The 24,381-nt window shown below is 45.1% G+C and overlaps 1 protein-coding gene and 2 non-coding genes across 4 annotated transcripts in view; all 3 read left to right on the forward strand.

Annotated features, from left to right (window-relative positions):
* The first annotated feature begins 1,759 nt into the window (after positions 1-1,759).
* On the forward strand, positions 1,760-1,831 carry trnaa-ugc. Its single transcript has one exon. It is a non-coding gene; the product is annotated as a tRNA-Ala (tRNA).
* A 512-nt stretch (positions 1,832-2,343) lies between these two features.
* On the forward strand, positions 2,344-2,415 carry trnaa-ugc. Its single transcript has one exon. It is a non-coding gene; the product is annotated as a tRNA-Ala (tRNA).
* A 137-nt stretch (positions 2,416-2,552) lies between these two features.
* ift172 (intraflagellar transport 172) overlaps positions 2,553-24,381 on the forward strand; it is a 29,659-nt gene continuing 7,830 nt past the window's right edge. For both annotated transcript variants that reach the window (XM_010882639.4, XM_010882640.3), the window contains exons 1-34: positions 2,553-2,761; positions 3,132-3,275; positions 4,873-4,985; positions 5,080-5,119; positions 5,211-5,276; positions 5,386-5,465; positions 5,556-5,643; positions 5,785-5,999; positions 6,958-7,081; positions 7,225-7,320; positions 9,141-9,302; positions 9,800-9,853; positions 10,073-10,176; positions 10,519-10,604; positions 12,082-12,194; positions 12,504-12,671; positions 13,436-13,572; positions 13,761-13,868; positions 14,702-14,786; positions 15,524-15,616; positions 15,695-15,772; positions 15,860-16,108; positions 16,637-16,715; positions 16,914-17,034; positions 17,669-17,813; positions 18,036-18,125; positions 18,761-18,858; positions 20,320-20,455; positions 20,543-20,659; positions 21,408-21,550; positions 22,274-22,367; positions 22,622-22,686; positions 23,167-23,347; positions 23,827-23,936. In XM_010882639.4, the coding sequence (XP_010880941.2) occupies positions 2,723-2,761; positions 3,132-3,275; positions 4,873-4,985; positions 5,080-5,119; positions 5,211-5,276; positions 5,386-5,465; positions 5,556-5,643; positions 5,785-5,999; positions 6,958-7,081; positions 7,225-7,320; positions 9,141-9,302; positions 9,800-9,853; positions 10,073-10,176; positions 10,519-10,604; positions 12,082-12,194; positions 12,504-12,671; positions 13,436-13,572; positions 13,761-13,868; positions 14,702-14,786; positions 15,524-15,616; positions 15,695-15,772; positions 15,860-16,108; positions 16,637-16,715; positions 16,914-17,034; positions 17,669-17,813; positions 18,036-18,125; positions 18,761-18,858; positions 20,320-20,455; positions 20,543-20,659; positions 21,408-21,550; positions 22,274-22,367; positions 22,622-22,686; positions 23,167-23,347; positions 23,827-23,936 (3,821 nt within the window). In that variant the 5' untranslated portion in view covers positions 2,553-2,722. The remainder of the gene's footprint in view (positions 2,762-3,131; positions 3,276-4,872; positions 4,986-5,079; positions 5,120-5,210; positions 5,277-5,385; positions 5,466-5,555; positions 5,644-5,784; positions 6,000-6,957; positions 7,082-7,224; positions 7,321-9,140; positions 9,303-9,799; positions 9,854-10,072; positions 10,177-10,518; positions 10,605-12,081; positions 12,195-12,503; positions 12,672-13,435; positions 13,573-13,760; positions 13,869-14,701; positions 14,787-15,523; positions 15,617-15,694; positions 15,773-15,859; positions 16,109-16,636; positions 16,716-16,913; positions 17,035-17,668; positions 17,814-18,035; positions 18,126-18,760; positions 18,859-20,319; positions 20,456-20,542; positions 20,660-21,407; positions 21,551-22,273; positions 22,368-22,621; positions 22,687-23,166; positions 23,348-23,826; positions 23,937-24,381) is intronic.

A 24,381-nucleotide genomic window follows, 5' to 3' on the forward strand; every position in this document is an offset into this window, starting at 1 on the left:
TGATCTCTGTCCCTGTGTGCATTTGCAACCTGCAGTCTGGCTTTTTTATGGTGGTTTTGGAGCAGTGGCTTCTTCCTTGCTGAGCGGCCTTTCGGGTTATGTCGATACTGGACTCATTTTACTGTCGATATAAATACTTTTATACCTGTTTCCTCCATCATCTTCACAAGGTCCTTTGCTGTTCTTCAGGGATTGATTTGCAATTTCAGCGGTATGACATGGTGTTTAAACTGGCATACTATTGTTTCAGGCATTTGCTCCCAAGGATGAACAAGACTTTTGGAGGTCTACAATTTCTGTTCTGAGGTATTGGCTGATTTCTTTTGATTTTCTCATGATGTCAAGCAAAGAGGCACAGAGTTTGAAGGTAGGCCTTGAAATACTTCCAAAGGTACACATCCAATTGACTCAAATTATGTCAATTAGCCTACGGCACAGTCAAAATAGTGTATGTAAACTTCTGACCCATTGGAATTGTGATATAGTGAATTATATGTTAAATAGCATGTCTGTAAACAATTATTGCAAAAAATACTTGTGTCATACACAAAGTAGATGTCCTAACTGACTTGCCAAAACTATAGTTTGTTAACATGAAATCTGTTGAGTGGTTGACAAATTTGTTTTATTGACTTCAACCAAAGTGTATGTAAACTTCCAACTTCAACTGTACAGCTCTTTCTCAATTTAAATCTTAACCACAGTTTGGAACTGTTTCACCATAAATGCATCACAAATGCTGGTGCCCCACCACATGCAGCTGGTGCCCTTTTAATTTTTTTCACCCCTTCCCCTCAGACAGCCTGCGTCCGCTATTGATCTACACTGCTCAAAAAATTAAGGAAACATGTAATTATCACAGTATAACACCAAGTCAATTAAACTTCAGGGATATCAATCTGTCCAGTTAGGAAGCATAAGTGATTGTGAAACAATGTCACCTGTTTTGATGCAAATAAAAGTGACAACAGATTCACTGGAGAGGCACCAACAAGACAACCCCCCAAAAGAAAATGGTTTTGCAGGTGATGGCACAGACAATTGCTCTCTCCTTATTCTTCCTGACTGATTATTCTCTAGTTTTGCGTTTTGTCTTTGTCACTACTAGTAGAATGAGGCGGTTTCTGCATCCCATTCAGGTTGCACAGGGAGTCCAGGTCTTCCAGGATGGCACGTCCATGTGTCTCCCAGTGCAGTCTCAAGAGCATGGAGGAGATACCAGGAGACAGGACATTACACGAGGAGAGCTGGACAGGACCAAACAAGGGGATCAACCCAGCAGCAGGGCCTGTATATGCTCCTTCAGGAGGAGCACACAGGAGGAGCACTGCTAGAGCCCTACAATATGACTTCCAGCAGGCTACTTACCATAGTGCTGCTGAAGTCCAGCAGCGGTACAGACATTTTGTATGCCCCAGTTTTGAGTAAGAAACTAAGAAGTATTTAAATAGTTAAAATTAACTGCCTAGCTAATCATCCGTGTTCAACATGCGTGTTTAGAGCTTCAGATTTTCCAAATCACACATGATTTCACTTTTAGGGTTTCCCAAAACATTGATCTTAAATCAGCATCAACTTAAAACATTATCAATGATTATTAACTATTGTTACTCAAAAAATCATAGTAAAAGGGAGCTGGGTAGTTCTTAACTATTTACAGTGTGGTGACAATATAATAACGAAAAACTGTTTTACCTGCGCTTTCATCCATTTCCTACAAACTTTGTAAGATACATTTTCCAGGCTTGACGTTGTGGATGGGGATGTAGCTCAGTGGTAGAGCGCATGCTTTGCATGTATGAGGCCCCGGGTTCAATCCCCGGCATCTCCATTAGAGGTTATTTTTGTAATTGGACGATGCTGGAATCATAATCGTTAGGACTTCCGTGGAATTTGCTTTGCTATCTTAACATATAAGTAGCAACTACTGTATCTCTGGACAACGATGAGTTGAATACATTTCTGGTTGCAAATTACCAATCACTGTCCGCGGGAAGTGGCCTACCTCGTGCTCTAATAGCGTCCTTGTTTCAAAAATTGACATTATTTCTTCGCTGTAAATGTCTGTGGTGTTTAACACATTTCACTTTCTATGAGTTTGTTCCGGGGAAGGTAAAAGAAATCCCTAAAAATATGGATAATAATGACAGATGTATTGGCAAAGAATAGCAAGAATTGTTGTGTAAGAAGCCTGTTGTTTTTTTTCCTTTCATATTAAAAAACTAAGATTGCAGTAAATGAAAATCGGGATTCTAGACTATTTTTGACAGAAAGAAAATCCGAACTCTCTAATAATATAAATGTTCAATTTGCCAACACAACCCTCTAGTTGAGGTTTATTAAGGGGATGTAGCTCAGTGGTAGAGCGCATGCTTTGCATGTATGAGGCCCCGGGTTCAATCCCCGGCATCTCCAAATTGTCTAATAGTATATTGTTTTTGTTTTTATGTGTTTTATTTTCTATGTCTGTTCAAAATTACATACAAATCTGACCTCCGGAAATTGTTAATTATGCTTGTTGTCGTCATACGTTTCCAGCGAATAGCGCACACATACGTGACAGACAACGGTAACCAAGGAGAATCGGATGTTTACCAAAATGTCTGCCTCTATTTTCAACAAGTCCTACGTTGGATAACGCAAGAACGTCGGGATTGTGTCTATTTCCAAAAGACTACACACATTACAGCCGTTGGACAGATTTTTCAATTGTTTTTCAACCATGCAACTAAAACATCTGAAGACGCTTTTAACGCCCCAAGTAAGCTCAACCCTTGCTAACTAGCTAAAGTTAACACCAGTGGCAGAGCACCAGTTAGCTAGCTACTTTAGCTAATTTAACTTATAGCTAACCTGCTAGCTGATGATAATAGATTAAAAACGTTTCTCCTAGTTATTTTATGTAGCCAGCTGCTTTATTTGTTTAGTTAAAGTTGCAACGTCAGCTAACAACATACATTAAGTATAGTACTGTACAGCACTGAAATTGGCTAGGCAATTTACGAACTAAGCAATTGCTAATTATTGCACAGATTGCTGGTATGGCTTCAGATTGAAAGAGCAACATCACTAGCTAGCTACCTATGTGAAATAACTTACACAGACATTTAATTATTGTCCTTTGAACACAGGAGGGAGCTGCCAAAGTGACATGTATGACTTGGGCACCGAATAACGGCAAATTTGCTGTTTGCACTGTAGACAGGGTGGTCTTACTGTACGATGAGCAAGGGGAGAAAAGAGATAAGTTCTCTACTAAGCCTGCTGACTCTAAGGTAAGTTATCACGTGGGAGGTTTCTCATACGTCTCAAAAGTCCTCTGTCCTCTTTTTGAATATATTCAGAGGTAATCAAGGAGAGGAGTGCTAATGTGAACTTGCATGCCATACATAAGAGATCTGGTGTGTTTCTGTTCACAATGTCATCATGCAATAAATACAACCCAGAACTTATATATAATTTCACTAAACAAAAAGTTTTGCAACGAGCAAAAAACCTACTTCAATTGAAAATGTTTACTTCAAACACTATTCTAAAGCTAGGGTGTTATTAATCTGTGAAATAAAGCATTTTGGTTTAACAGAGGACAACAGAGAAGTATATTCTGTATGTGTGTTGTGACCAAGATATAGCTGACCTCTCAAATGGGAAAGTAAACTGAACTACTTCTCCTGATTTTGGAACAATAAAGAACTTGCCTTGTGAATGTAATGTCAAAGCTGTTTAGTTACATTTACGCTGAACAGAAATATAAATGTAAAATGTTCCATGTTTCATGAGCTGAAATAAATTACTTCAGAAGTTTCCCTTTCATATCAAAAGTGTATTTCTCTTTATATTTGATAAATAATATTTGATTACCCCTCTGTTACTGATAATTTCTATTTTGCCAATATAAGACATCCTCCTGACAGTTCTGGTATATCAACAGTTTAATCATTACACAGGTACACCTTGTGCTGGGGACAACAAAATGCTACTCTACTTTACAGTACAAGGTGCGGTTTTGTTACACAAAACAATGCCACACATTTTTCAAGTATTAACGGAGTTGTAGGGAATGCCCAACATAACTGTTGCCTACATTTTTTTAATTTACCTACCAAGTAATCTCAAATGTCATTTAGAAAATGTGCATATCCAACCAGCCTCAAAACTGCAGATCATGTGTAACCATACCAGCACAGGACCTCCACATTCAGCGCTTCACCTGCTGGATTGTCTCAGACCCGCCAATGGGAAGCTGATGAAACTGGATTTGCCAACTTGAGTTGGAAAATCTTCACTGTCAATGGCCACTGGCACGCTGGAGAAATTAATCGTCAAAGATTAATCCTGATTTCAGCTGTACCGGCCAAGTGGCAGGACGGAATGTATGGTTTTGGGTGGGCGAGTGGTTTACTGATATCAATGTATTCAGAATTATGAACTAGCGAATACCTTCTGGTTAAACAAGCATTTTGATAAGAAGTGGAATGACTTTGCGAAATGTGCATATTGGTGGACAATTCTGGGACCAGGCGTTTTGGGTCCCCCCTTTCAAAAACATTGACCGACTTATCTTACATACAAATGTTACTTAATTGAGCATGTGTAGTAATGACTATTATTAGTCATTATGTTTTTACTCGCAAAAACATGATTGCTTTTTATTAAAACAAAAGTTGACCTGTCATCCTAATGATTTGATGGAAAATAGATGTTGTATGTTTCTGGATGATGCACCATGCTGACCTGTTTGCGACAGCTTTGATCATTTCACGTATGGACTGGTAACCCCAGGCCTCAGCATAATCTTATCTAGCCAGTCAAAAACAATGCACCTACATTTAATGAGTGATCATGTTTCCTGTGATATTTATCTTGTTGCAGTATGGAAAGAAGAGCTATGTTGTAAAGGCCATGGCGTTTTCTCCCGACTCGACTAAAATTGCCATTGCTCAAACTGATAACATAATCTACGTCTACAAAATCGGAGAGGAATGGTAAGTACAACAAAATGCTTTTTGAAGTTGTATTAGTGCTGCGTTTTTATTTACAGGTGGCCCTAGATAGCCTCTCTTTGTTATATCCACACAGGGGTGAGAAGAAGGTCATCTGCAACAAGTTTGTACAGACTGTAAGTAATCATGCATTTTTGAATCTCCAAGCTCTAGTTTTATTTATTATAACCAATATTAGTCAATTCAAAACATCTCATTGTGTTTCAGAGTGCTTTGACATGTTTGCTATGGCCAGCAGAACACGCTATAGTTTTTGGTTTAGCTGAAGGAAAGGTGAGTAATTTACACAATCTATATGATTTTATATAAAAATAAAATGTGTATATATATATAGAAGCCAACCTTGTTTGATCCTAACATGTTTTCGCCTATTTCCTGACAGGTTCGCCTTGCAAACACAAAGACAAACAAGTCATCGACAGTCTACGGAACAGACTCCTACGTTGTCTCACTGACATCCAAGTTGGTTTCTTTTTGTTGTTCTTCATTTCAACCTTCTCCCTCAAAGTTGTTCTCTATGCTGCTATGGTAATGCTGAACTCCTTTACGCAGTGTCTCCGGAAAGGGCATGCTCTCAGGCCATGCAGATGGGACTGTTGTCAGATATTTCTTTGATGATGAAGGCTCAGGAGATTCTCAGGTACTGTTCTCAATATTGATGTTAAATCATTTCAATATGCCCTTGTGAATCTTCTCAATGTTTCTGACGTTGTACTTCAGTCTCAAGTAGCTGTGCCTTGAGACATGTTATGTATTGTACGTATCTGTAATATTTTTGCAGGGCAAATTGTTGACCCACCCCTGTCCACCGTATGCCCTGGCATGGGCCTCCAACAGTATCATAGTGGCTGGATGTGACAAGAAGATAGTGGCCTATGGCAGGGAAGGCCACATCCTTCAGATGTTTGACTACAGCGGAGACCGTTCTGAGAAGGAGTTTACAGTTGCCGCCACCAGTCCCAGTGGTCAATCTGTGGTCATCGGCAGCTATGACCGGTCAGTCTTCATTACTAATAATCGGTATTCTAGTAATAAGAATTTTTCATGTACTCAACACTGAACTCAACAGTGGTCACAAAGATCATGTACATATTACAACTACTGGATGTATAAAGACTAAAAATCCCAGACAGAAGGCATAACCAAGCTAGTCTTGGCTACTTTTTCGGTATGGGAAAAAGGATGCGGGAACTCTAATCAAACTTTTGAATGATAACCAGTTTTTAAATTACACACAATAATGTAGAACTGACTTTATCATCTGTTACAGCTGGTCCTCATATTCTATGGGACAATCTGAAATGTTCCTTAGAAAGCCAATGAATCAATACTCATCTTTTTGTCAAATGAGATTAGATTAAGAAATGAAAGAGAAGAACTGATAGCACATGTTGATAGACTTGGAAACTGTTCTATTGAGACACAGATTAAGTCAAGAAAATAAACAAAAAGAACTGGAGTAGAGTTAAAGGTATTTCAAAACCTTTTGATTTACTCAAAGAGCCACATACTAGCATGTTTTTTACTACCCCTATAAAAATGTCAGACTAAGAGAGAATACACCTTATTTATCTGTTAGTTAAAAAAGGCCCAGTTAGTAAGATTTATTTCACATGGACAATACATTTAAGATAATATGACAATTAATATGACAGACTTTATAGCAGACTTTGAAAAAGCCTTTGATAAGTTTGACCTAAATATTATTTTGAAGAATCATTTGTAATAGTTTAAGTTAATGTATGTAGTAACCCCAGATATAAATAACAGTTTATTCACAGAAATAAAAGTATGATGTTGTCCACAGGAGTCAAACCAGTTGTCCACTGTCTCCATATTTTGTATGGGTAGATGGGCAAATATACAAACTATGGATTTCAACCTCATACATCAGATTAGATTGCTGTGACGTTCTAAGTGATACATTGTTTTTCTCTGAATCTTGATATTTCAGATTAAGAGTCTTCAATTGGGGTCCTCGTAAAGGTGCATGGGATGAAGCTTCTCCAAAAGAGATTCCCAACCTGTACACCATTACTGCCCTGGCTTGGAAGAAGGACGGCTCACGACTCTGTGCAGTGAGAAACCTTTGGATGGACACCTCTGCCCACAACACTAATAACATACTTCATTCAGCTCCCAAGTTGTCCTTTGTTTCCATTTTGCAATTTTCAAATCTTATGATATATTTTTTTTTTTCCTTTGTCAACACCTGTGTCAGGGTACGCTGTGTGGGGGAGTGGAACAGTTTGACTGCTGTCTACGGAGAAGCATTTACAAGAACAAATTTGAGATGACCTTTGTGGGGCTGAGTCAGGTAAGTTATAGTAGTCAGGTAGGTTGTGGTAGTCAGGTAGGTTGTGGTAGTCAGGTAGGTTGTGGTAGTCAGGTAGGTTGTGGTAGTCAGGTAGGTTGTGGTAGTCAGGTAGGTTGTGGTAGTCAGGTAGGTTGTGGTAGTCAGGTAGGTTGTGGTAGTCAGGTAGGTTGTGGTAGTCAGGTAGGTTGTGGTAGTCAGTGTTGTGGTAGTCAGTGTTGTGGTAGTCAGTGTTGTGGTAGTCAGTGTTGTGGTAGTCAGTGTTGTGGTAGTCAGTGTTGTGGTAGTCAGTGTTGTGGTAGTCAGTGTTGTGGTAGTCAGTGTTGTGGTAGTCAGTGTTGTGGTAGTCTGGTAGGTTGTGGTAGTCAGTGTTGTTGTTGTCAGTAGGTTGTGGTTGTCAGGTAAGTTGTGGTAGTCAGTGTTCTTGTTATCAGTAGATTGTGGTAGTCAGTGTTGTGATAGTCAGTAGGTTGTGGTAGTCAGTGTTGTGGTAGTCAGTGTTGTGGTTGTCAGGTAAGTTGTGGTAGTCAGTGTTGTTGTTATCAGTAGATTGTGGTAGTCAGTGTTGTGATAGTCAGTAGGTTGTGGTAGTCAGTAGGTTGTGGTAGTCAGTAGGTTGTGGTAGTCAGTAGGTTGTGGTAGTCAGGTAGGTGGTGGTAGTCAGGTAGGTGGTGGTAGTCAGTGTTGTGGTAGTCAGTGTTGTGGTAGTCAGTGTTGTGGTAGTCAGTGTTGTGGTAGTCAGTGTTGTGGTAGTCAGGTAGGTTGTGGTAGTCAGTAGGTTGTGGTAGTCAGGTAGGTTGTGGTAGTCAGGTAGGTGGTGGTAGTCAGTGTTGTGGTAGTCAGGTAGGTTGTGGTTGTCAGGTAGGTTGTGGTAGTCAGTGTTGTGGTAGTTAGGTAGGTTGTGGTAGTCAGTAGGTTGTGGTAGTCAGTGTTGTGGTAGTTAGGTAGGTTGTGGTAGTGTGGTAGGTTGTGGTAGTCAGTAGGTTGTGGTAGTCAGTAGGTTGTGGTAGTCAGTAGGTTGTGGTAGTCAGTAGGTTGTGGTTGTCAGGTAGGTGGTGGTAGTCAGGTAGGTGGTGGTAGTCAGTGTTGTGGTAGTCAGGTAGGTTGTGGTAGTCAGGTAGGTGGTGGTAGTCAGTGTTGTGGTAGTCAGTATTGTGGTAGTCAGGTAGGTTGTGGTTGTCAGGTAGGTGGTGGTTGTCAGGTAGGTGGTGGTAGTCAGGTAAGTTGTGGTAGTCAGGTAGGTTGTGGTAGTCAGTGTTGTGGTAGTCAGTGTTGTGGTAGTCAGGTAGGTTGTGGTAGTCAGTGTTGTGGTAGTCAGTGTTGTGGTAGTCAGGTAGGTTGTGGTAGTCAGTGTTGTGGTAGTCAGTGTTGTGGTAGTCAGTGTTGTGGTAGTCAGGTAGGTTGTGGTAGTCAGTGTTGTGGTGGTAGTCAGGTAGGTTGTGGTAGTCAGGTAGGTTGTGGTAGTCAGGTAGGTTGTGGTAGTCAGGTAGGTGGTGGTAGTCAGGTAGGTGGTGGTTGTCAGGTAGGTGGTGGTAGTCAGGTAGGTTGTGGTAGTCAGTGTTGTGGTAGTCAGTGTTGTGGTAGTCAGTGTCTTCACTACACAATGAAAACTGGGTATCTTAACAGGGAAACTTAGAAAAATAAAAAGCAACATATCTCGTCCCCTTGATCAAGGCGATTAACCCAAATTGCTCCTGTACCTTGCTATGGATAAGAGTGTCTGCAAAAATACTAAATGTAACTCTTGACTGTTTCTCAGTTCTTTTCAGCCATGTAACTTGGGCTAGTGGCTCTGTTTAAGTAACTAGACAATGTTTCTCCAGGTGATCGTGAAGAACCTGTCCACTGGGATGCGGGTGGTGCTGAAGTCCCACTATGGCTATGAGATAGACGAGGTGAAGATCATGGGGAAGGACCGCTACCTGGTGGCGCACACCTCTGATACCCTTCTCCTGGGAGACCTGGTCTCCAACAAGCTCAGTGAGGTATGACTGTACTATCCACCGCTGTCAGAAAGATCGGTGTTATGTTATGAAGTCCTTCCCACCAATCCTCTACTATGGCCATTATTCTCTGCCTGTCTCGTGGGTAAACTAGAATTACAATCAAAACACAAACTACTGGAAAATGAGTATTGCACTGCCGACTGAAGTCTATTTTAGGCCACTGTCCTCTATGTGAATTGGGAATGTTGTTACATATTTATTTGTGGTGAAGTCAGAAGTTCCACGGGCCTGTTTTGAAACGTTTTAATTAAAAGTTCAAGGGCTGTCCTGATTTAGTGTGCTAATCCCTGCTTAATGAGAGTTTTATGAGGAGCCTTTTTCAGCGGAGCACGAGTGCTGCTGTTGAAAACGGCTTAACGTATGAGATAATAGCTGTGGCCCTGTCTGCAGCATATGTTAGGAATGTAGTGTGAAACGTGAAGCACTGCCACCATGCTTTATGATAAACCAACACCTCACTGCTGTTTCCTTTTCAGGTGGCATGGCAGGGCTCCGGAGGAAATGAGAAATTCTTTTTTGAAAATGAAACGGTACGACAATTCACTGCTTCTTCCGCTTGTTTACCTTTGATGTTTTCTGCAATTCTATCTTAACTCATAAATATTGCTTATTATACATAATGAATAAACATATTTTAAGTAATATAGGCCTAAACGCCATGCACTTGTTTACTGCCTGTTAACATAGAACTTGGGAATGATCAGGTGGGGAGTGAGCCGTTTAGTGTTCTGATGAGGATATTGTTTTAGGTGTGTATGATTTTCAACGCTGGGGAGCTAACGCTTGTGGAGTACGGCAGCAACGAGATCCTGGGATCAGTCAGAACTGAGTTCATGAACCCTCACCTCATCAGGTTGGCTATCACCCATTTCCCTCTGAGTGGATGTATTTGCAGTCACACTAACTAGGGCTGTTACTGAGACACATTTGCTGGTCCTCCACTAGGTGGTAGTGTTGAGCTGTGGTTGTCGTTGACAGACAAGCATACTTTATATGTTTAGGAAGGTTAAGTGTTTTGCATACAGCTGTCAAGAAATGTTTCAGGGGACAAATGTAGTCCTTACAAATCCATTCTAATGTATTCAGCCTGCCAATATTGTCAGATTTTGTAGCTATATCTGTACTAATGGTTGGATGTTCAGGCTGATTTTAACATTTTGCTCCTCTGTCTGCCTCACACTGTCTGCCTCGCTAGTGTTCGTCTCAATGAGAGAAAGCAGAGGGGCGTCGAAGACAACAAGAAGTTAGCCTACCTAATTGACATCAAAACCATTGCCATTGGTAAGTGTGTGTGTGTGTGTGAGATCCTAGTTTTACCACAAGGTTTTAAGCCGTTCCCACAAGGAGAAAAGCTGTTTTCCGGCTTAGATGTTAGGGTAACACAACTGAGGCATTATGGGTTAAGTGTGTGTATGATACAGAGAGGATGATCCCTTATATTGTGTACCAAGTTCATGAACACACGATTTCTGCGCTTCCGAATGTTGTCTTCTGGCCAAGGTCAAGCCAAGGTGATGATGGTGGTACTCGTTCATCTCAGCCCAGAAATAACATGGCCTTTTGGTTTTCCAGAAATGTCAACTCATGGTTTTATCTATGCTATGATTATCTATTGAAATATTTCATGAAGTCATTGCTAAATGTTCAAATTAAATGTGCCTACACCCACCAGTCCCTGCCTGGCCCGCCATTCACCTCTATCTGCCCATAAAAAAAACCCATCTAACACAAAGGCGCTGGCTCTCCTGGTTTGGGGATGGATGATCCGTGTTCATGCTGAGGCAGGCAGCGCTGCTCAGAGCAACCTGGTCCCAACGTTGCTTTAGGTATTGATTAAGTAAACAGCCGTTTGACTGGAACAGCCAGGCCCACACCGTCCCTATCCCATCCGTCTCCTCCCCCCGGGTGGGGCATCAGACGCCGGGACCAGTGAGGGCCGGTGCAGAGCGTGCCTGATACAAACAGGCATATGCCGTTTTCGGAGAACGATGCCTTTCAATTAGGCGTTGACCCCACAGCGGGCAGGCTGGGCGCCGGTGTTGAGTCTGAAGCACAGCCCAGGCCCCTCCACAGCGCAGCGCTGAGCGCCATCTGCCCAGACCCTGTCCACTTCCTGTGCTAATTAAGTCCAGGCATGTCCTTCTGTCGACCGCCGAGCTGTTATTTTTTTCTTCAGGTGATGAAAATGAGAAACAACCTCCATCCAATTTATTTCTGCCCCTTGAATGACAGGTGCAGTCTCTTTTTGGCCCCTCTTCCTTCCCACTTCCCCTGCCTTCCATCACCTTGTCTGTTACGTACTTAAAACCTGCTCCGAGAAATGGACATCGGGAACGCCATTTCTTATTTCTTTTTTATTTACCATGTTTCTCAGAAGCTCGATTGCAGGATAAAAGGAGGCGCTGCACCGGGCCTCTTTGTCATGTGATTCATGAGAGAATCACAGATGTGTGTTGACGGATGCTGACTGTGAACACGGCTTCATTCATATTGCATGATGACTTTGTTCCGTTAGCCCCTGAGTCACAACATGCCGTATCTTTGTCTGATCTCTTCTCTCTAGCAGATGGCTGGAGATAGGATGCGGCTTTAAACGTTGATACACTGCCTCTCTCTCCCCTTAGTACATGCACTCTGGAGGGAGACCGTCTCTCTCTCTCTCCCTCTCTCTCTCTCCACATTCCGTCGCTGATTGCTACTGTGGCCTGCAGGCGTAGCTCAGGTAATAATCTCCGCTCTCTCTGCCTCCCACTCACAGTGGATGTGGCCGCCGGTTACAACCTGGGAACCATCAACCACGACTCCAAGATTGACTGGCTGGAGCTCAACGAGACAGGGCGCAAGCTGCTCTTCAGGGACAAGAAACTGCGGGTGAGGCAGCAGCAGCTCAAAGTAACTGGCTGCCTGGAGCTGTGCCTGTTAGATGCCTGCGCCCTGGGCAAAGGATGCCAAGCATTTTAATTGGGAATCCTTCAGGGGCTTCTGACTGAAAAGTGACTCATTTAATATTTTTTTTACGATATGGTGTACAAGTTGTTGCGGAGGACAACAGTACAGTTGAAATTCTAGTTTTGCAAGGTACTTGGATGGGGTTTCTTTGTGTAACAAGTTTATGTGTGATCACTTGCATCCTGGCCTTATTGCCTGCTCTCTAAACACTCCTCTCGCTCCCTCTCTCAGCTTCACCTTCATGACATCGAGAGCAGCGTTAAGGCCACGATGTTGAGTTTCTGCTCCTACGTACAGTGGGTTCCTGCCAGCGACGTAGTGGTGGCCCAGAACAGAGGCAACCTGTGTGTGTGGTACAACATTGACAGCCCTGAGAGGGTCACCATGTTCCCTCTTAGGGTGAGAGATACGACGTTCCGCTGTAGGGTGAGAATGGTCAGGGAGGGAGGCAGAAAGAGGGAGGAAGAAGGTCCTGGTCAACTCATGTGCTACTGACCTCAAACAGACTGCCAGCTGTCAGGGCCCGACATGTCCTTATTGTTTTACAGCTGGCCTAACTACTGTCTGTCTACTGTCTTGCAGACCACACCTTAGTACACATTTAAAGATATACAGCAGTGTTTTAAAAACATTTTGATCATCACTACATTTAAGAAAAAACTGTGTGCTTAATAAAGAAATATCCTTTTAGGTATATTTTTTAAATGTATTTCTGTTGGGCGTAAGGAAACCAGTCTGAATATACACAGACAGTCCTGACTTCTGATTGGATGGTCTAGAGCACACCCCCTTTCCAACATGAACTACCAATAGTCTGTGATGTCATGATCTACGCCAAAAGATCATACGTGAATATGGAAAAACTCCAGGCAACTTTTTCAAAGAGCTCTTACACGAAAAAATAGAATAGTTTTCACCATCTTAGAGGTTATTTTGACCTCACAGCGTGAAAATATAATCAAATGGATAAATCATGTTTCTAACTCCACTGTGCTTCTTGTCATCCACCATCCACTTCCTAACGCCTAGCTTTGTCTTGAAGAACGTTTGATTAGGCCTCAGCTGTGACAGTGAAAGTCCCACTGCTTTTTGTCATCTTCTCAGCTACAAGGGCTGAGAGTACTTAGTTTTTGCATAAATTAGCATCCATGTGTCTTCCTCAGGGAGATGTCGTGGATCTGGAGAGGTCCAATGGGAAGACGGAGGTGATCGTTACTGAGGGGGTCAACACTGTGTCCTACACTTTGGATGAGGGCCTTATCGAGTTTGGAACTGCTATTGACGATGAAGACTATTATAGGTTAGTATTTACCGACCTTGAAAGAATGCAGCTTTTTTTGGGGTTGGAATTCACATAAGCTACTGTCAAAAGAGAGTGTACCGCATTACAATCCGTTGTCTTACAATAGTTGCTGACTTGTTTTGGTTCCTATTCAATTGTTGGCCCTCACCGGTACGGTGTCACCAACCTGCGTTTGTCTTCCTAAGAGCCACGGCGTTCCTGGAGACCCTGGAGATGTCCTCTGAGACCGAGGCCATGTGGAAAACTCTGAGCAAACTGTCCCTGGAGGCTCGTCAGCTCCACATTGCGGAGAGGTCAGTGCACACCTAGACACCCGGACTCACTGAGGCCACAACATGCTCAGGCACCCCACCGGGTTTAGCACGTCAACAGCACACCATCACTGTACGCATCTTTTAACACTGTCCTCTCTGCACCTCGTCCTCCCTCCTTTCCTTGGTTTCAACTTCTGTAAAGGCACTCCGGAGCAGCCCTCTCCCCCGTAGCATAATTCACAACTGTCTGACTGGGGGCATAATTGGTATAAAACCAAGCAGTTCACCTGAAGACTAATACTATGTGCCATCCTCTCCCTCTCTCTCCTTCTCTCTCTCTCTCTCTCTCTCTCTCTCTTTCTCCCACATACACACACACTCTCTCTCAATAGGAATCAATTACCTTAAGTAATCACCACCAGGGCAGTTTTTTGTGATCTTTCCTTTTGTATGCGGTTTCTTTCTCATTTTGAGGGGTGAAAGTTAGTTTTTACTGTAGCGTGGCATCAATAATGCAACGAGGGTTCGTTTTGTGTGGGGTTTGATTTGCATAAATCATGCAGGAAAACTGTTTTGTCCAGAGAGGAGAATGTAAATGAAGGAGGTTCGGTAGCTGAAAAGAGACGCTCATCTCCTCTTTTGATGGCAAGTGCAGCTTATTAGCGTGATGCAACTTCTCTTAAAGAGCTGGTAATACGGCCGACCTAAGTTAAAAACCCTTGAAATCTTCTTGTTAACCCTGGCATTGGAACATGCCTAAAAGGCTGTTGATAGAACTCTTTCATATTTGTTTTAAAGGTTATTTCATATCTGGCAACATTTGTTTTGGCTTGACCCTGACTCTCTCCCACATTATTTTGTGTTTCTTTTAGATGCTTTGCTGCCTTGGGGGATGTCTCCAAAGCTCGCTTTCTGAACGAGACTAACAAGATTGCTGACCAAGTCTCAAAGGAATCTGTACGTACCAAACGACATCTGTCATGCTCCTCAGACCCCAATTCCCTTTCTTACCGACCAAAGATAGAGCATAGTGTATGAGGTTCTCAGGCCCCAACTCCCTTTCTAACCGACCAAGAATTGAGCATAGTGTATGAGGTTCTCAGACCCCAACTCTCTTTTTAACCAACCAAAGATAGAGCATAGTGTATGAGGTTCTCAGACCCCAACTCTCTTTTTAACCGACCAAGAATAGAGCATAGTGTATGAGGTTCTCAGACCCCAATTCCCTTTCTAACCGACCAAAGATAGAGCATAGTATATGAGGTTCTCAGGCCCCAACTCCCTTTCTAACCGACCAAAGCATCTTTGGTCGTGTATGAGGTTCTGGCTCTGGTCACCCAATCCAGTGCTCTGTTGGAGCCAACCCAATCCAGGTGTCCCATCTGGGTCGACTGTGCCCTGTCATCTGTTGGGGAACCTTGGCACCACCCAGCCTTGCACCCCTGCCAGCACAGCTGCTCCCTGGCAGGCTGGTCCAGTTGATCTGTCACATCACGATGCTCCACTAGACTATTCCTTTCCCCTAATGCGTATCACACACACGCCTACACCCCGCACCTGTTGGCCATAGCTAGCTAATTAACGGCGGTTTGCACCAGTCTGGTCGAAAAAGTGCACGTCATTCCATTTAACCTTTGAGATACTTTTAAGGTCGGCCTTAATTGTATGTGACACTCGTCCGGTCTCTTCTCCAGGGGGGCGATGGTACGGAGTTCTACCAAGTCAAAGCACGTCTTGCTATGCTGGAGAAGAACTACAAACTGGCAGAGATGTACTTTATGGAGCAGGTATGAGGACATTACTGTCGGTCTTCATCTGTCGGCAGCTGGAGTCTGGTCTGAGACTTGTCGTGGTGTGCTCTGTAGAATGCCATAGATGAGGTGATGGAGATGTATCAGGAGCTTCATATGTGGGATGACTGCATCGCCGTGGCTGAGGCCAAGGTAAATCACCGCTGAGACTCTGTTGAGCACTGGCCTATAGTCCTCAGTACAACCAGTGGAAACCATACAGTCTGTGTGTTTCTCCAGGGCCACCCAGAACTGGACAACCTGCGGCGGAGCTACTACCAGTGGCTGATGGAGACCAACCAGGAGGAGAAGGCGGGTGAGGTCAAGGAGGGCGAGCAAGACTACACGGCCGCCATCAACCTCTACCTCAAGGCGGGCTTACCGGCGAAGGCCGCCCGATTGGCTATGAGCAGAGAAGAGCTGGTCTCCAACAATGACATCATCAATAGAATCGCTGCTGCCCTCATCAAGGGGGAGTTCTACGAGAGGGTGCGTGTTAACGGCTGACATTAATATTACATTAACCGTCTTCAAGACAATTATGGCATATCTTCTAGAGACAGAGGACATCTTAATGGAATGACAGGAGAGGTTGCTTAAATCCTCTGCATTCTGTTCCGTCCTCTCGATGGAAAGGTTCTGAATGATTCCTGTCAGTTGTCTGGCAGTGAAATGTGTGCCATTGAGAGATTGACTGGTGTTTTTTTTCAAGGCAGTAGAAGTTGGTACATAGGGAAAAGGAAGTGCCCTGTTCTTGCTCTGTGTCTCAGTGTCTACACCGTGAGTCTTTGTTTCCTGTGTCTCAGAGCCGATTAACATCTCACTCCCTGAGAGTCGCCATGGACGACTCTCAGGGAAGGTGTCTTTCTGTGTCTTAATAAAGGATTTGTCTGGGAGGGATGAAAGTCCCGTACTTATTTCTTTCTTTGCTCTCTAGAACCATCTGTGTTTGGAGCAGAGGTTCTGTAAATGGGAGCGGGGATGACATAACCTCTGTTTGCTCTGTCCCATTATCAGGCAGGCGATTTGTTTGAGAGGATCAGGAACAACCAGAGGGCTCTTGACTGCTACCGCAAGGGCAATGCCTTCCGGAAAGGTAGGCCTGGCTCATAACTGGGTTGTGGATTATGGGAATTCACATCAGGTAGTGGTCTTGGGCAGGACCATTCAAGTGCATTACTACTTCAATAAACGGCCCAGTCATTCTAGAGGAATTGGCAAGTTTCCTTTTGGTCGGGAGAATGTATCGCGCACTGTACTGATGTGAATGTAATCGCCTTTCCCCCGAGCGTAGCCGTGGAGCTGGCTCGCATGGCCTTTCCAGCAGACGTAGTGAAGCTGGAGGAGGCCTGGGGAGACTACCTGGTTCAGCAAAAGCAAATGGACGCCGCCATCAACCATTACATCGAAGCAGGGTAAGTCAGCCTGGCTGCTTGCCCACCGGTTACTACAGGGAGGGAGGGCTGGAGGAGGGCTGGAGGAGGGCTGGAGGAGGAGGGAGGGCTGGAGGACGGAGGGCTGGAGGAGGGGTGGAGGAGGGGTGGAGGAGGGGTGGAGGAGGAGGGAGGGCTGGAGGACGGAGGGCTGGAGGAGGGGTGGAGGAGGGCTGGAGGAGGGGTGGAGGAGGGAGGGCTGGAGGACGGAGTGCTAAATCAAGAGGAGGCAGAAGATGAAAGGAGTGGTAGACAGGAGTTGAGAGGGTTGTTTGTAAAGGGAAGTGTGTCACATGGAGGTGTGGTTCATTAGGCTGCGTCAGGCTCCAGTCCCCATGGCAGGCTGCTTAAGACAGAACACTGGATACCCACTGGATGGCCCCCTGTTGTTATTATGGTCTCACTGGCATTTTGGGCTTGCCTAAAACCCGGTGCCCTACACATCACTGATGGCTGGGAATCAAAACACCGGTATCAACTGAGTACATGATCAGTGGAAGTGGATGTTTAGTGTCCTTTAAAAGGGGCTTTAACAGTACTAATGGCCGTCCAAGTGGATGAATGAAGTTGCTTTGTGTCATATTCTTTTGACCCCCCCCTTCTGTCTTCATCCTAGCTGTTCCTCCAAGGCCATCGAGGCAGCCATTGGTGCTCGGCAGTGGAAGAAGGCAGTCCATATACTGGAGTTACAGGAGGACCGCTCAGGAGGGAAGTACTTCCTGAAGATTGCCCAGCACTATGCCTCCATCCAGGAGTATGAGGTAAAAGGATGGGATGACAAGTCAGAGGAGGAGAAGCCAGGGGCTTCTCGCTTCTGTAAGCCCCTGTAAGAGCGTCTTCTCTGTGACTAATGTGTAAATGCCGACTGTGATGGGGGGGCACGTTGGCAGGGCTTTAATTAAAGAATTCATAAATGACTTGCTTGAAGAGCAGGAATTCACACAAACGAAGGAATGACTCTCTCTCTCTCTGTGGAAACGCAGGTCGCAGAGCCCCTGTTCGTGAAGGGAGGCTACATCAAAGATGCCATAGAGATGTACACAGTGGCTGGGCGCTGGGAGCAGGCCCATAAGGTAGCTATCCTTCTCAGAGTCCCATGTCATTATGTGTTTCACACGGCTTAATACCAGTGGGCTGACTGAAACGCAGGGACACGTGACGGAGCTGGCGTGTAAGTCACTGCCGTGGGGTACCGCCGCGCCGTTGTGGCCCAGTGTTTGAATCCCGGTCACGGCAGTCCCTGGGGAACAGCCGAGGGCAGTTGAAATTGGCTCGGCGGCCATCCTAGATAAAGGACCGGGTGGTCTTGTCTCGCCGTCCTCTAGCGACTCGTGGTGGTGTATCGAGAGCCTGCGTGCCCGGTGGTGGTTGTTGGCTGGGGAGTGTGCGTGCCGGGATAAAACCTCCTGGGTTTGAACGAGCGGAGGGGATAAGAAGCAGACAGGCTTGATGAGATCCTAGGACACAGTCTAAGTTGACTGTGGAGTTGTCGCAACGGGGCAAGGCGTGATCGCTAATTGGACATCATGGAAATTGGTAGGGGAGAAGCAGTTATTATTAAAGAAATGGGAAATGGGCTCTCCTATGTGTATGTGTGGTGAGTCTGTGGGGTCTTTGTTACGTTGGATGTGGCATTCGTTTGACTTGAGGTGTGAGTTGAAGTGCCCTCAGTTAAGTGTCCGTACTCACACTCACACGCGTGTCCCAGTTGGCAGCCGAATGCATGACCCCGGAGGATTTGTCAGCGTTGTACATCAGCCGAGCCCAGAACCTGGAGGCGGAGGGGAAACACAAGGAGGCAGAGAGGTAACATCTCTCTTCTTCTGCAATCAATTTATTTTTCTATTCCCTCTCTCTTCTCTCCTTGTGTACATATTTTCTGTTACGGGGGGAGCCGTGAGTGGGCCCAAGCGCACGACACCAGACACAATCAGAGAAACAAAAAGGGTGTTTTAGCGGTGGCTGGGATGGAAGGACTGAGGCCAGGCCGGAGGGGTGGGGGGTGGGCAGGTAGGTAGGTAGGGCCAGGCAGACAGGACAGCGGGTAGGCAGAGCAGGTGGCTGACAGGCAGTCAGGTGGAGGTGTTTGGAGGCTGGGTGAGGTGGGTCTTGGTAACGGGGAACAAACAGGGTTAGTTGGAATGAACAACTAAACTGGGTGCTCAAACTATGGTTTGGAGCGGCCGGGAACGTTACTACCTAGTAGTGAATAACAACGGTCTAGCGCCGGACGGGCGGAAACCAGGGTATATATAGGCAGGCTGATGAGGGAATGAATAGCAGGTGTGGAGACTTGAGGGGCAGTGGGGGGAAAGCCCCACATACACGGACAGACAGGAGACAGAGAAAGCCTGGCCCGGACTATGAGGAGGTGGATGCGGAGGGCGTGACATTTTGTCTTTTTCTTTGCTCTCTCTCTTTTCCTTTTCTTCTCCTTCTCTAAAACCCCTCTCTTATCCTTTTCCTTTTTCTACCTCTCTCTCTGTCTGTCTTTTTCTCCTCTTCTCTACTTCTGCCTCTCCTCCACTTCTCCCTCTCTACCCCTCTCCTCCTCTTCTCCCTCTCTACCCCTCTCCTCCACTTCTCCCTCTCTACCCCTCTCCTCCTCTTCTCCCTCTTGCCCCTCTTTTCCTCTCCACGTGCTCTTTGGCCGATCATTCATTCATTACCCTTCTTTGTATCTAACTTGTATGGACCGCAACCTTGCTGCCAAATTAATTATAGCCAAGTCTAAGTTGTCTGACATTGGGTTACAGGGCTCTGCTTAATATTTTCCTCACTATGTCCAGGAGTCGGTTCCAGTTCAGGTCAATGTTCTACTGCTACAAATTGACAAACAAAAGTGTTGTGCAAATTGGACTTTGATAAGGTGCCCCGGCAGTCTGGTGACAGGAGCATTATTACTGAACCTAACCGAACAATCCTCAGACTAGCTGTTTGCCTCTGAAGGAGCTAGTACCTTTCCACAGTGATCTCCCTGGCATGTTGCCAGCCAGCCACAAAGACAGTGTCACCATGAGTCCACAGCTCTGTGTCGTCTCAGTGCTTGCCTCTCATTGATCACTCCCCTGAGAATGGTGGAGCAAAATTCATCAGCACTGGGCAAAATAACATTTTCTAATTAGCTGTTTATGTGATTAGAGATTGAGTCGTTATTCATATCAATTCATAGCATTGCAGTTAGGTGTTTGTGTATTTGCTTCATTGTGCATGTGTGCGTGTGTGTGTGTGTGCGTGCGTGTGTGTGCTTGCCTGGAATGTCTCCAGGCTGTTTGTGACTGTGGAGGAGCCGGACCTAGCCATCACCATGTATAAAAAGAACAGGATGTTTGACGACGTGATTCGCCTAGTGGCCAAACATCACCCGGACCTCCTGGCTGAAACTCACTTGCACTTGGCCAAGGTCAGAGAATTAAAACCACCTCAAGGTGATTTGAATTAGCTGGGATGACCCGTAGCCCTTGTCCGACTTGTCAAACCTCTGTTCCAGGAGTTGGAGACCGAGTCCAGATTTTCTGAGGCCGAGTATCATTACATGGAGGGCCAGGATTGGAAGGCTGCAGTCAACATGTACCGTGTCAGCGAGCTGTGGGAGGAGGCCTACAGGGTGTGTATCCACCAGACTGACAGAGGTGTTCATTCACTCAGAGTCCTTGAGAGTCCGGGCAACGGGACAGTGTGACCGTGTCATGGACTGTTGTGTGAAGGACAGCGGCGTGTGCTTCTAGGTGGAGGTTACGCGGATCGCTACGTGCATCACCGCACACTGTTCCCCTTTTATTTAGCTGTCACTCAGTTGTAGATCGTTTCATTGAGAGCTTGGGGAAAACTATCCCATTTTCTAAATGTCTTTAATTGTCCGTCTCCTGCTGTCCAGCTGTTTGGCTCTCTCAGACAGCTTTAGGTTGTGGTGATTCTGTGCTTGTGGTGATTCTCTGCTAGTGGTGATTCTCTGCTAGTGGTGATTCTCTGCCAGTGGTGATTCTCTGCCAGTGGTGATTCTCTGCCAGTGGTGATTCTCTGCCAGTGGTGATTCTCAGTCCTAATGAGGGGAAAACCTGATTTCCTTCTTAGGAATTAGGTTTATAGAAACACATCGAATTAGGGTTGTGGTTATGTTCAGGGCTATGGTCAGGATAGGGTTTAAGGATAGTTGTTAAGGAAGGTATGATTTTTGTGTCCCAACATGGATAGAGATTCCTAAAGCGTGCGTGTGTGTGTGCGCGCGTGTGTGTGCGCCATGTGTGTGTGTGCGCGCGCATGTGTGCGCGTGTGTGCGTGTGTGTGCGTGCTTGCGTGTGTGTGCGTGCTTGCGTGTGTGTGCTTGCATGTGCGCGCGTGTGTGTGTGTGGCAGGTGGCGAAGAGCCATGGAGGTACAAGTGCCCATAAGCAGGTGGCCTACCTGTGGGCCAAGAGTCTGGGTGGAGAGGCTGCAGTCAAACTGCTCAACAAGTTTGGTCTGCTGGAGACTGCCATCGACTTTGCAGCAGACAACTAGTGAGTAGATCAATGCACTTTACTGTATGGCCTGTAGTCTCAAGCTCTTCAATATTGCTGTCATGTTTCACTGGGATTGAAGTGTCTGATGCATTTTTTCTGTGATTAACAAAGTACCAATCATTAGGGATGTCATCAATTTTCTATGATTGATCCGTGGGACCCCAAACCAATCTGATTGTAGACTGTATTGGTCACAGAATTGAGTCAAATGTTACAAATTGCCGGTTTACTAACTTTTTTTTGTTTAGGTTACGCTTTCTATCTACCTTCCAAAAATACCTTTTACTTATTAGTTAATTGTCTACCAGTTGTTTTGAATGCTTTTCCGTGCTGACCAACAAGAGAAGCATTTTCCAGATCCTGCATACATTTTTTTGTTGTGCCATAGTGTGTTTAATGAGTGACAGCCAATGTCATTTTCTAGGTTATTTTTATCTAAGGCTATGTTGAATACGTGTGTTTTACTGGAATAAACATTTCCTAAACTACTCTCCTCTGGCTCTGGCCTAGCTACCTGCAGGTCTGGCCTAGGAATAGATTTCATTTTAATTGTTCATGTTCCCCATCAGCAATAGGTTGGGCAGTTTTGTTTTACAGTTAGTTAATATGGTTGTTTAGATGGGTTAAGGTGATTGTTTCAGAACCAGTCAATGGCATAGGTCATTAATAAATATTAGTTCAAGAAGAAGTTCAGTAGCTCTGGGACTCATCTTTCCTCAGTTCCTTTGACTTTGCTTTTGAGCTGGCACGTCTCTCAACAAAGAACAAGATCCCTGAGATCCATCTGAAGAAAGCCATGTTCCTGGAGGATGAGGTATAATACCACCACCATTTTCCCAACATACACCACACACACACCATTTCCAACTCTTCCTCCTCACCATCATACATGAATTGTCTCTCAAGGTTACTCTGCTGCTTCAACTCAAAGATTCCTAACATTTTACATCGTTGCCTTCACAAATTTGTATCTGAGCGCCATACTTTTCCAGCCATTAAATGTCACACATTCATTATTAATCCCTGCTAAGCCAGGCACTGAACCGTGATAATGTTTCATTTTCCAAGGGCAAGTTCGCCGAAGCCGAGACAGAGTTCATCAAAGCGGGGAAGCCGAAAGAGGCAGTGCTGATGTAAGTACATCAGGAGGAGTCTGTCTTTGCTAGCTAGCGAGTGGTGCTGGCATGTGTCCCCTGCAGAGCTTCAAGCCTTCCTGCTTCAACTTCAAAAGAGGCCCTGGTGCCAGCTGAGCTCTTACCTCTTCCCCTCAGAACTTCCCCTTGCTTCTTTATACATTGATTATAGACCACCTATTAAGACGTGCGGGCAGGGCTGGTTAAAAGGTATCAGTGGACCTGGGATCCTGTCACTGAGCCTGTTTCATCTCTGCTGCTTCTTAGGGAGGAGAAGAGAGCATAGGATAGGGAATAGCTTTACTTTATACTGTAGCCTGGCCTATTGAAGGATAGCTAACAACACTGGTGTTAATACTGTTAATAGCATATTGTCTGGGTAATATAGGCAGAAGGTTTTTAATCTGTTTGAGTCAAATGAAAAGAAGTTTAGTCAGAACTCCTCAGAGATGAACTGAAAGCTTGGTGTGTTCCCTGCAGGTATGTCCATAACCAGGAGTGGGCCGGGGCCCTGAGGGTGGCCGAGGCCAACGACCCGGACAGTGTGTCAGACGTGCTGGTGGGCCAGGCCAGGTTCTGCTTTGAACAGAAGGATTTCCAGAAGGCTGAGGCCTTCCTCCTCAGGGCTCAGAGGCCAGAGATGGCCATCAAGTACTACAAGGTATGACACTGGCTGTAGGTTTGAACTGGGCATAATTGACACTACAGCCTCCTGATTGTTAGTCAGTAGCTGACTGGGTTGTTTTGACAGAAGTCTTTGGAGATGTGAATGCATTAAACCATTAGACACTCCAACTGCCCTCTGAGAGGCTGAATGAATTAAGTCAGGAATTTTCTTTGTCACTTTCCTCCATTAAAGAAACTCCTAAATGTATGCAAGAACCCACAGTAATTATACAGTATAGAAGGCCTTCATCTTTCTCTATCAGAGGGTTCATATTCTAGTCACTTCACTATTCTATGTGTTCTGGAACTCTGGGGGTTGCTTTATAGAGAACACCACAGGTCAAACAGAATGCAACGCTCCGTGATGTTTCCATTCCATAATTCACGCTGTTGGTTTGGCTGGATGTGCTTCACAGAGTTTGGTGCCCCGGGTACTGAGCGTTGTTTACATAGCGGCTGTTGTTGTCATCTCAGGACGCGGACATGTGGAGCGATGCCATGCGGATCTGTAAAGAGTACCTCCCCACCAAGCTGAGCGTTCTCCAAGAGGAGTACGAGAAGGAAGCCACCAAAAAGGGTTCCCGGTGAGGAGGAAACGCTTCGACGACCGCTGTGTCTTCACAACGTGTTTGTTCGGGCCGGCGGTCAGGCGGAGAAGACGGAGCTCACGAATTTGGAGAGAAAGCGTGCACGGCCACCGTTTGTGTTGGGGCTTGTTATTCATCTACATGCACTTAGTCGACCCATCATTTAAACATGACCGCTTTTTATCCTAAATTAAATTGGTAATGAGCAGCTCGTTACAGTGCCGACGCGCAGTTCCTCCACCCGTCTGCAACCACCAGCTCCCTGCTTTTAACGACTTGTGGGAAAACATCAAAAATATTGTTTCTTTTGCGTAGTCTTTAGTTCAGGGCCCGGGTGAGAAAAATGCAGGCCCTCTTGCAACGTCAGTTCTTCTCAATAGAGAGTTAGAGCTCTACAACACATGTTGCCTTTCACTTTGAGTCTTGTTGCTGTCTTTAACAT

The sequence above is a fragment of the Esox lucius genome, chromosome 18, assembly GCF_011004845.1.
Source record: "Esox lucius isolate fEsoLuc1 chromosome 18, fEsoLuc1.pri, whole genome shotgun sequence".
Lineage (NCBI taxonomy): Eukaryota > Metazoa > Chordata > Actinopteri > Esociformes > Esocidae > Esox > Esox lucius.